The sequence below is a fragment of the Scomber japonicus genome, chromosome 10, assembly GCF_027409825.1.
Source record: "Scomber japonicus isolate fScoJap1 chromosome 10, fScoJap1.pri, whole genome shotgun sequence".
NCBI lineage: Eukaryota > Metazoa > Chordata > Actinopteri > Scombriformes > Scombridae > Scomber > Scomber japonicus.
In genome coordinates, this window is record NC_070587.1 from 20,869,126 (window position 1) to 20,881,106 (window position 11,981).

General features: G+C 42.7%; 1 protein-coding gene across 1 annotated transcript; it reads left to right on the plus strand.

The window, feature by feature from the left end:
• The first annotated feature begins 2,405 nt into the window (after positions 1 to 2,405).
• Positions 2,406 to 9,138, plus strand: sybu (syntabulin (syntaxin-interacting)). Its single transcript, XM_053327366.1, has 7 exons — positions 2,406 to 2,483; positions 2,650 to 2,836; positions 3,422 to 3,568; positions 4,936 to 5,035; positions 5,150 to 5,305; positions 6,773 to 6,928; positions 7,896 to 9,138. The coding sequence occupies exons 1-7, from the start codon at positions 2,460 to 2,462 to the stop codon at positions 9,100 to 9,102; spliced, it is 1,977 nt and encodes a 658-aa protein (XP_053183341.1). The 5' UTR covers positions 2,406 to 2,459; the 3' UTR covers positions 9,103 to 9,138.
• The last annotated feature ends 2,843 nt before the right edge of the window (positions 9,139 to 11,981 follow it).

Genomic DNA, 11,981 nt, shown 5'->3' on the forward strand with positions numbered 1-11,981 from the left:
GATGATCCAGGTTGGGGACCGAACTGGTTGTATAATCCTACTTTAGGCAGGAAGTGGAGACAGTTGAAAGAGGGGGAAAAAAACAAATGACAGGTAGCAGAGCATGTATGGGCAGGGTGCCTGTATCCAAAACACCTCACAGGCTTCTGGTTACTCTAGCTGATACTATAGAGTGAACATAAGCAAAGGAATAAAGGCAGGAGCTGGAACAAATAATAATAAACAGACCTTGGCTTAAGAATAAAACAGTGGAGCTCATCTCCTTTTCTTCATTCTTCATGTTTTGATGACACCGCCCTCTTATTTTTCCCCTCACATGGCTGCTTGTTGCTGCGTGGATTCATAACCCTGCTGATGAAGGACAAGGCTGCCAGTGGAGAGTCACTTCTTAATCATATTAGCTAAAAAAAAACCACACCCTGATTTTAGAATGAGCGCTCCTCTCATCTTCTCTCCTCACCTCTAATTTTTTTTCCTTTTCAACATCCATCATCATGACTTCCAGGCTTCCACCCTCATTCTTTCACTATTAGTTGCTTTTCTTTTCTTTTGGATAAAGGAAATGTGATCTATTGCACTTATGGCAAGAGTATCAGTTTACAAAGAAGCTTATGTCACAATGGTATGTTGGAATAAATTAAACTGTAGCTCAGTAGCTCTTGGCTAAGTACATAAAGATGCTCCCTGTGCTCTCTCTCACACACACTCTCGCAGGCCCAAGGACAGAATGTTTATTCAGAATGAGAAAAACACTCTTTACAGCTGAATGGCAACACACCCGCATCACCTCGGTACACTCTAGATATTTTCACAATGAAAGATGAGCGGCAGAAGCCTTCACGTTGTGCGGATTTACACATAATTGGTCCCTTCGTTCTTGCAGTGCTTTCCCCTCGGTTGCTAAGACTGTTGCTAGGGCACGGCCGTGGTGGTTGCTCTGCCCCGCTCGGTGCCTAATCTGATTTGGCTGTGCCAGTTTGCCATGCAGGCATCTGTGCATCGCTACAACACGCTGTTTGGATGCTGTGGATGTCTGCGGGAATGCAGGAACCTGAAAAGTGAAACAGTGGGTAAAAGAAGGCGCAGGCCACCCAGAACTCTAATCTATTTTTGTGTCTGACAATGTGAGGCAGCGTTTGATTCCCGCAGCTCTCTGCTCTATTTTTGCAATCCTCTCTGGTCCTCGGCGGTTTGAAGAAAAGAGGATTTTTTTTTTTTTGCATAAGTCTGAGCCGCTCACACCGGGTTCGGGCTTATTTTAGATCAAGCAGTGATATCATAAGGAGTGTTGTTATTGATAGAGAGTTGCTTGGGAGATGGAGGCCTGGCTGACAACTATCTCATGGTGCCAGGCGAATTTTAAAAAAGTAGCATCTGGATGAGGGAAGAGGATGACGGGTTGAGATTCATTGATGCGACAGCAGCGCACAGGCCTTGGGGTCAATTACATCATTCTTAATGCAAAAAAAAAGAAAAGGAAACACGTATTCGCTTACGTAACTGACCCCCTTAGGCGTCGCCGTTGTGAGGCAGAGTAATCAACAGGCAAGAGGAAGTGAAGTGATTCTATGAAGTTCATTCAAGCATAAAGGAAATTCTGCATTATTCAGCTCTGAAGCATCAATAAAAAATGTTTCCTCTTAGTTTAAATATTGGACGTACAAAATAAAAAAAACAAGTCCAGCGTTCAAATGTTTGGTCTCTATTTGAAATCATTTGTAGAGAATGTATAATCACTCCATCATCTATCAAAGAGGAACTTTGCAGCTTTTGGCACACGGCCACACAGTTTTGGCAACAGAGGGATAATAAGGAGTGTAATTTTGCTTAGCAGGATAACATAATAAAGTTGGACAGCTCTCATCTATTACTTCACTTTATCAGATCGTCTTAATCTGGGATAAAAAAGAAAAGAATATTACCCATCTTTCTTTATTATAGATGTATCTACACAGACTTTAAATCTCTTTAGAAAAACTTTGTCATCTATTCTTTCTTATTAATGTGCTCCTGACTTTTCAACTGTTTTATCTTATTTGTATATCTCTATTCATTGTGTGGCAGCTTTTGCAATTATACCTTTACTTTCATTTGATTGTTAACATTTTATATAGAGGGTTTTCTTTCACAAAAAAGGCACCTGCTGCACATTTATAGGGGTTACACACAAAGATTGTTTTCATAAGGTCATAAATTTAGTGTGTTTGGGTCATGGCTGGCTCTGTGCTCGTTGTGCCATCTGTACCAGGCAGGGTGTGTGTGTGTGTGTGTGTGTGTGTGTGTATGGGGGGAGGGGGGGGGATTTAGTGGCGTAACTGAGTTTAGACAGAGGGCCCTTGTTTGTGAAGGGTTTGAGTGCCACGTCAAATGCTGTTACATACACGGTCCGCAGGAAAAATGACTCACCTGATCTTTCTCCTCTTTTCTATCCGTCAGGGGAAAACGCTACGTGAAGCACAATGGGACCGTTCCAGGAATATGAGGTGAGTCGCTTTTTTAAATTTTTTTATGCACGTTGAAAGCTTTGCCAATACGACTCTTTTCCAGTTATCATCACAAGTCAAACATCAAACAATATGAATTAAAAAACTAAGCTTCCATAGCACTGCATCCCTTGCCTGCGGCTCTGAAACATATTACTTTGAACAGGAAAAGAAATCACCGGAGAAAGGAAGCCCCCGCAGCCGCATCCCACGCTTGGTCCTCCATCCATTCCGACCCAAAGACAAAGGATCGCCACTGTCTGACTCCCCGTTTTCAGAGGAGGAGGGAAAAGAGTGTGACATGAGCTCAGACCACTCCAAAAGGACCATCAGCACCAACAGCTTTTGCTCTGGTAAGAAGTTCAGCTCCAGTTCAAAGACAGCAGAGTTCATGTAAGAATACTAAAAGCCTCACTTACAGGCAGTCAGATGCAAGATTGCATTGTGATGCCCCATTACATTTTTATAAAAGCAATTAAACATTTTAATTCCAGTATTAGTTCATGTTCTATTTTAGCACAGCATGCAGGCTGCAACGCCAAACACAATTAATATTTTATGTTCATCCAATTTGGCTCCTTAAAAAACAGAGCGAATGAAAACCACAGATTACACTGTAAAAAGCGCCTCTATGTGTGTGTGTGTGTGTGTGTGTGTGTGTGTATAAACAGCAACCACTTGTCAACAACTCTATGAACGTGACGAGCTCTTGTGAAAGTCGTGGTGCTATCAGTCAGATAACACCCCGGCTGGACCTTGAGCTCTGGTTGACTGACTTGTGCTCGCTGCCCTGCCTGCCCTGCTACCCCCCCCCCCCCCCCCCCACCCCCCCACACCCCCACCCCGTTCTTGGCTATTACTGTCTGTGTGCCTGTCTACAATAGATGACACCGGCTGCCCCACTAGTCAGTCTGTGTCCCCCTCCAAAACCCCGTCAGGCTCAGAGCAGAGTGCCCACGGCTCGCCAGTACTCCCCGAGCGAAAGACCAAAGTGAAGAGGGTGAGGGTGATGGCCGAGTGGAGCGGCGAACCGAGGAGCGCGCAGAGGCACAAGAGGGAGCTGAGGTCGGCCATGAAAGCCAGAGGTGAGGGAGAACGGAGAGATCAGATGAAAAAGATGTGTTTTTTTCAGAATGTGGAGCAAGGATCGGGCACAATTTGAAATCTTTAAGTTCCACACAATTATAATCTGATCTGAGTATGTCTTGATTTGTGTGTCTTGATGGTACAAGCACTTCTTCACATGCTCAGACCTTTTAAAAAAACATGCCGCACATATATACTACTGCATGCCACTGTTTCCCTAAAGACCAAAGTACAATATCTGTGTATTTTTCACGTCAGCAGCTAGCAGATTCCCTGGCATGTTGATTTGAACAAACACTGGCTGGGAAGCAGCTGCTTGCTTAACAAGACAGTAATCACTGGAGTGAGTTTTCTCTCTGTGCTCCTTTAAAACATATCACATACACAGAGCTTCAGTCTAGATTTCCTTTCTTTTAATCTATTCAAATCTGCCAGCATGCAAAAAACTGCTTGATCATGAGTCAGAATGAGGAAGTAAGCTGATTGGTCGAGGAAAAAAAGGTTCAGGAGCTTAGCCAATTAGGCTGATTAACAAGAGGTTACTATACTGATTGTATGTGCACAGACACACATTCGACTCACCGTATCACTCAGTTTTAACCAGTTTTGTTAGTCACAGTCGTCACGGGATACAGTAACATGGTTTTGTTTGATGGCAAGAGATGCTACTCAGGTACGGCTTTGAATATGATCTTTAATAATCGCAACACAATACTGTTGTCTGCTGAAGGCAATGAAAGCATCCCAGGCATCAATATTGTGCTGAGGCTTCTAGTTTTAAGTGTCTATTCCATGCAACATTTGAGAAGATTGAGTTTCATGTTTGGATTTAATTGGCTGAGTTTTTGTGTTATTTGTAATGACTTAAATAGATCTATCTTGTTCAATTAAAGTGAGTTTGAAGAGAAAAAGACACAAACTGCTGTTGTATGTTTGTTTGAGGTTGTGCTGTCTGCTTGGTCCCCAGTTTACAGAGACTGAAACATGATACTCTGGCTTGATGCTGTACTTGATCCTAACAGGATAGGATGAGGCTGTTAGAGTGCATTTATTAAAGGAGAAGCTAAGATGAACACACACAGGAAAACTGGACACAAAGGCTAAATATAATTCCAGAATAAGAGCATGTATTTTTGTGGAGGTTTGAGGTTTTAAAGCAAGGACTAAAACCAATGAAATGTTTAGCTGTGATATGCTTCAATGTGATGATAACAGTGGCACAAGTAGACTAATGTTATGGAGTGAGCGATTTCTTATCAACTCAGCTTTTCATTTAAATGGTTGGATTGTGTTCTATCATCTTTCTTAATAAACATAATCTCTGCTTTAAGCCAGGATGTTAACACACTGGTTCTCCTCTGTGCAGGTAGTGAGGCAGACTTCAGCTCCTCCAGCAGCACAGGCAGCCTAAAGATCAGGGAGAGCCTCACTTGCAATGCAGCTGGAAAGAAAGCACCTTCACGCAGGTATGAGGTTTATATTTGTATTGTCAGAATTCTCTAGTCTTGTAATCCCCTAAAAGAGTTTAAAAAAAATATAGCTATAAACCTATTTTTCTATTTATGCTTTGTTCTATGTAGTCGCAGCAGTCACATCAGATCGCTCCCAGTCTTCAAACCAGCCGGAAGCCCAACAGCAAACCGCGATGCAGAACTCTACGCTCCCTACAGGACCCCCCCCAGAACTGCATACTCAACCACCAACAGCAGCAGCTGCAACTCCAGCCCCACCTCCAGGTACCATACATGCCTTTTTTTTTAATATGATGCATTATTGAAAAACCACAGAAGGATTAAAGGTTTTAAAGTTTAATACTCTGTTCAGTTTTTTGCAACATCCTGATCACGTCTAGTAAGGCCATACTTCTGCACTTGGATTCATTACAAATTCAACCTTCTCTGCTTGAGGGCATATGGATTTTGGAGACTGAGTGATTTAGATTTTGGCTCAGGCAATGTGCATCACATCCTTTTGCATGTGGGGGAGCTGGATTAGGCTCAGACTTTTTTCTATCTTCTGTTCTCTTGAAGGCGGCTGGGATTATATCGGTCATGATTTAGCTGCGGTTGAAATTAATGAGGACTCAGTAATGAAAATGTCTGAATATGGCATGCAGGCGGTGACCCTGATGGCTGCAGTTGACTTGTAACTGGATTAGAGTGAATGCACCTTGGTTTGGAGGGGGAGAACAGGGTCATAAATATTTCAGAGAAGCAGAATTGATGTGTGAGCAGAGTAGCCTGAAGCTTAAAAAAAAAGTGTTTGGAACACCATGTATTTCTGGCTCCATATTACTTGGAAGGTTTACTTGGTCTTTATGTATATTGGCAGCTCAGTGCCGCATAAGGTTTAACCTAAAAATTCTCTCAGCAGTTACAAAAAACAGAATAAAATATATTCAACTCAGCCATTTTTGAGTTTTTATGCAGTATCAGTATCTGCCCTCCTTTTTTTTTAATGTTGTTTACAGCTTTCACAGATTCACTATAACCCTCCACTCTTGTCATTTGAAGGCTTTCTCATCCCACTGTCAGCTTTTCCTCTGCCTGGCTAAGTGTCATGTGACATCTTTTGCCTCTCGCATTCTACTTTCTCCTGGGCTGTTTCTATTTCTGGCAGGGATGCAGAACGCTCGCATCAAAGCCTCGAGTATCCCAGGTTGCTAGGATATTGTGCGAGTTGGAAGAGGGAGAGAGGTTTGCATGCTGCTTTGCATACTGTCCAAATCCGCCCACTCACGCTCAGCTGAGGGGGGGAAAAAAACAAAACCATGAATCCTTTTTATCAGCTCTCTTTTTTTCTTTTTTTTTTTTTTAATGATGATAAAACACTGATCACAGGACATGCAAAGGGCATCTGAATGCTAATGCAATTAGGTTCTAGATTAGGGTTTTTACAAGTAAGGTGATTTGTTTCCTTGCTGACTGTGCTTGTATTTAGATAAACCAGCATTTTAAGGGTTTTTTTAGTCTCGAGTCGGCACACCAGTAATCCTGTGTCAGACACTAATTCCTGGCTTCACAGAGCATCTGTCCTGACACTGCTCTCTCAGCCAACCTAATTACCTTCTGCAGGATTTTTACTCTTAGAACATCAAAATTGTTTACTGCTGCCACTTCAAAATGTCTAGTCGGGGAATGATAGATAACGTTGGTTCCAGAGGGGTAAACTTTCACCAATGTGATGGTCTTTCTGCCCAACAGAAGAGCGAGCCTAGGCCGCTACCACTCTTGTGGAGACAACCATGGCATCAGACCCCCCAACCCAGAGGAGTACCTCACACCTCTACAGCAGAAAGAAGTGGCTATCAGACACCTGAAGACCAAACTGCTAGAATCTGACACCAGAGTCCGTGACAGGTTGGTGAAGGTTTAGCAGCACAGTACAGTAGCTCCTGTGATTTTTGTATCTGTAGCTTTTTCGTGGTTCTTAAGGCAGGATGGTTGTGGGCCAATCAGGAGGAAAAGTGATACTGAAGTCATGACGTTATTCCTATATTCAGAGGCTCTTCTCTGCTGTTACAATCTCCTAAAGTGTGAATCCACAGGGTAATGACAATTACATGAGGTTAAAAAAACCTCTGCATTATGCTGTTATATCTTGAGAGATATTTTCACTGTATAAGGCAACTTATTTGAATCCTATGCTTGCTGATTCATCTGCTCTACATTATATTTAGAGGAATGTTAGACTTATGCTTATTCGTTTTCTTGCTGAGGTCTAGAGGAGAAGATTTACACCACTTTCATGTGTCCTTTTTATGTGATGCTACTGCCAGTTAGTTAAATTTAGCCAAAGATTGTAAATGGGGCCTGGCTGTATTCAAAAGTAGCTAAATCTGCCTACCAGCACCTTTTTTAGAGCTCAATAAATAACACATTATATATTGTTTGCATCCATACAAAAGAAAACCATATAAAATGACAGTTTTACACAAAGTCTATGTGCCAAACAATTTCTGGAGGTGCACTGACTTCCTAGAGTGTTGTCCACAAACTGCAGGAGTGAGCAAGGCACCAAGAGCAATTTGTAAGATAAATTGCTTCTTTTCACTTCTTGTCATAACCTTGATGGCTTTGCTCTCAGCGCAGCCAAGCAGTTTCCCTCCTGTCATTCTGCTTGTATCATTTTGATGGGTCAATTCACAGCTGGAAGCAAATATGTCTAATCTTATTCTGATAGTCAGAAAATCTGGTCTCACCGCACCTTTTAGAAGTAGCAGTAGGCTAACTGGATGTTGGTTGTAGCCTTTTTTAGCACAGAAAGCGAATAAGCTTGCTCTACAAAATGTCAAAGCATCTTCTTCCCTCCTTTTTTTTTTATCAGAGAGACTGAGATTGAGGAGCTTAAGAGCCAGCTGAGCAGGATGAGGGAGGACTGGATCGAAGAGGAGTGTCACCGGGTGGAGGCTCAGCTGTCCCTCAAAGAGGCTCGCAAGGAGATCAAACAGCTGCGCCAGGTGGTGGAAACCATGAAGAGCAGCCTGATGGAGAAGGATAAGGGAATACAGAAGTACTTCATTGACATAAACATCCAAAACAGGAAGTTGGAGTCCCTGCTGCAAAGCATGGAGCTCGCCCAGAGTGGTGCCAACCTCCAAGATGAAAACACCTTGGATTTCATCTGTGATAGCCCCGATAGTGGCGGGAAAAAGGAGGTTGGGGAAGAAGAGGGTGGGATTGAGTTAGAAGACCAAGGGGCGGAGGCGATGGCGGACAGCGGGCTTCTGGTGAACGATGAGATGGCTAACAGAGCTGACATTTTGGAGCAGGTCTTTATGTCCACAGCATTGGATTTCAGTCAGGACTCTAGTGGCAAGCTGAGGGTCGGGGTAGATCCTGGTCCTGGGGTGTCAGCACTGTCAGAAGAAGAACAGTTACTTGATAATTCTATTGCACCTCCACTAGCCCAACCAGATAGAGGTTCCACCACCTTCTCCTCAAGCACCCTCTCCCAGCAGATCACAGAAGAAAAAGGGGTCCAGACCGACCTGACGCCCATGTCTCCAGATCTGCAGGCTCTGCTTCTCCAGTTGCTAAAGTTCCACGGTGCAACAACAGGGGAACCAGCTCTATCAGCCTCTAGCACTCTCCTGGGCCTCCCAAACCTGCCCACCTCCACTTCCACCACTGCTAATACGCACGATTCGACACCTACCTTACCACCTAACTTACCAAGCATGCCCAGCCCCGCTCCCCCTGAGAGCCCAGACACCTCTACCGATTCTGGCATGTTCTGCTCGGAGCCCGGAGAGCCACGACGGTTCATGGAGGAGCTGGACTTCAGCGTCACAGAGGAGGAACCCTCTCTGTCACCGGGGCTGGGCGTGGTCGGCAAGCGTTACTGGAGCAACAGCTTCCTGGTGGATCTGGTCGCAGTAGCAGCTCCTGTGTTGCCCACGGTGGCCTGGCTGTACTCGCAGCACGGCGTGGATGGCAGCGCCCCGGTGTACAACATTGCGGCACTCATCAGAGGTTGTTGCATCATGGGTTTGCACTCTCTTCGTCACGTCGCTCACAGGCCTAATGCGTAATGGCTTCCAACCCGCATGCGCACACCTAACCTTGAACTTAGAGCACTTAAGCATTTGTTTCTCTTTTTTTCAAGAGTATTTGTGAGTTTTTGTTTAACACTTGATGATATCAATGCAGTATTTTTGTTGGTTCTGACACTTTCTTTGCACTTGTACAGTTACCATGAGTTGAAGCGAAGTGGTGACATGAAAGGGATTATTTATAATGGGGGGGGGTTATTTATGTATTTATTATTTATGTCTAAGCTGATCATCTGGGTAGATGGTTATATGTTATCATTGTCCTGTGCTATCCCTAGTTGTTTTAGGAGGGGAAAAAAACAAGTTCTTCATGTTAGAATGAGATTTTTAACGAGATGAAAGATTGAATGTTGGTTCAGATTGACAGGTTCTGAAATTTCAACAGTTTTTGAGTTATTGTTCAAAAAGAAACCTTAAACCTTCAGCCAAAGTTTAATGTGAATTCACTGTTAAGTTTTTGTGAAAAAGTACATATATTTTTTTTCCTCCCCAGGAGTAGAGCTTTATTAAGTACAGCCTGTGTATTGTTCATAGAAATAAGTTGACGCTTTGAAGCAACTGACACTTGTAATGTGCCTGAGCTATGTGCAATACTGGTGGTTTACATCAAATGTCCTTGTATCTTTATTATTAAAGCATGATAAATTCTGATCACGTCTTTGGACTCCTGACATTGTTTTTTGGGTTGTTTTTTTAAAATCTGACAAGGTTATTACGTCGGCACAATCCTTTAAAGTTCGACTTACGTAAGAAGCCTGCTCACACTGTTCAGGGGGGAGGCGGAAGATCTGAAAGTGCAAGATGTTCACATAAATAAATAAAAAGCGCAAATATCTAGTCTCGACCAGCACGCAACTAACCACTGTTCTCATGGCAGCTCATCTTACGTAAAAGCTTTCTCGGCCTGTGTTTTCACATGTCCCTTGGGTTATGGAGCTAACAATGTAAAAGTGCATTAGATTCACTTTACTGGGATATCTCTGAAGCTGTAAAAATGCTGTCTGCCCTCACAACAATAAAAACTGGGTCAATGCCAGAGCAGTGGTACGTCTGTCCGCCCTCACAATGTTTTATTTTAAAGTGATGATATAACACCTACCCATTATCTACTGAAGACTAGAGGAAAAAAGCTGATTAGGGTTTTAAAAAATGTATAACATTTGTGTTCACTATAATTGCTCCATTTCCACTCAACCATATGGTGATTTATCTTAAATTGCATAAGCATGACCTCTTGGTTCATAAAGCATCAACAGACTGAGTCATCAGATGCCGTAATCCCTCCCCCCCCCCCCCTCCCCACACTAGGTCTGTGGAAGCTAGATTAAAATCAGCGGGAAGCAGCGGTTGTAAAGCTGGATTTACTGTAAATAAATCAGTACATAGCAGTCTTGTAAAGTCTGTGTAAAATGTGATTCTCAAACCTTTAAGGAGAATTGTTCATTTAAAACGCGTTCACATTCTGAACAGTGATGTGCCTTTTCCATTTTTTTTTAAAGTAGGTCAATCTCTGAGTGGGTTTTGGCAGGCAAGCAATGTCCTCAGATAGATGGGATAACATCATTACTGCGAGGGTGGGACGAGTGATGACAAATGTCTGTCAACCTAGGTTAAGCAGCACTGCGGCAATTCAGTAGTGCGCTTCCATAAAGGTAGGGGACTTATCTGATTCTTATGCTTTGGGGTATGTCTAGCCCAATTAAGACTCTCCTCATCACCTGCTAAAGGACCAGACTCCACACTCCCACTTTCTAACATTTTTAGCCATGCCATGAAATTGTGTGCAGGTGTTATTTGTCCCCAGAGGATGAGTCACACTGATACTGGTAATCCTCTGGCTTTTCCATCATACCACCGTGATAATTGACAATTATGGTTTTTAGTTAAACGTCTCGACAACTATTGGATGGATATTTGGCGCCAACGCTGCAGAGGATGAGTCCTAAAGCACCTTTTCTTTTCACTTTCATCAAGTCAAAATTGTGACTTAGTAGTTAACCAAATACCTTAAAAAACCAGTAACATTCCCATCAGCCACAGCTGTACTTGCACTCTTTCTAAACTATTATACCACACAGAGCAGCTGGCATGGCTGGAGACTATTGTTGTAGCTTCTCCAAGACCAACTAGACCCTGATGATATCATCTAGGTTAGTTTCTCCTCCACAGAAGATGTTACATAACTGTTTTCATAGGATGAGAAGTATTCCACATGACTAGTTCATATTTGTGTATTTAATCTGGCCCTTCAAAAGGTCAACTTTTAGAAGGCAGTCCATGTAATGCTGTGATATTAAAAAGCACAAATCCATATGTTCCACATACAGCAGATCTGGGTCAATGTAATAATACTAATTTGACACAAGCCGATCACATGACAAGAACAGATTTGGGTCTCATCTATTTAATTTGAATATGGAACTTTGAGAATTACTAACACTGGGTGTGTCCAGATCCTTTGAGTGCTGTTTCACGTAGTTGTAAGGTTCATGTAATAATTACACATAAGTCTGTCAAACCAATCAGGCTCATCTAACACAGCAATACTTTAATAATTAATTACTTTAATAAAGATCTGGACCAAAATCTCAGCTCAAGGTTGAACTCAGCACAGTTTTTAAGATGGCTCTTCTCAATGGGAGATCCCTCTCTAATAAGACACTTCTTTTAAATGATTTGATCTCTTCTGCTGATTTAGATTTGATGTTTTTAATGGTTATAATAGTGATCACAGTCAGCTGCTGAATTGCACCCTCCAGATTATGAATATTATAGGCAACCCAGGGATTGTGGACATGGTGGTGACCTTGTTACTGTCTACAGGAAGCATTTCAAATGTAACCTAATAGCTTGTAATG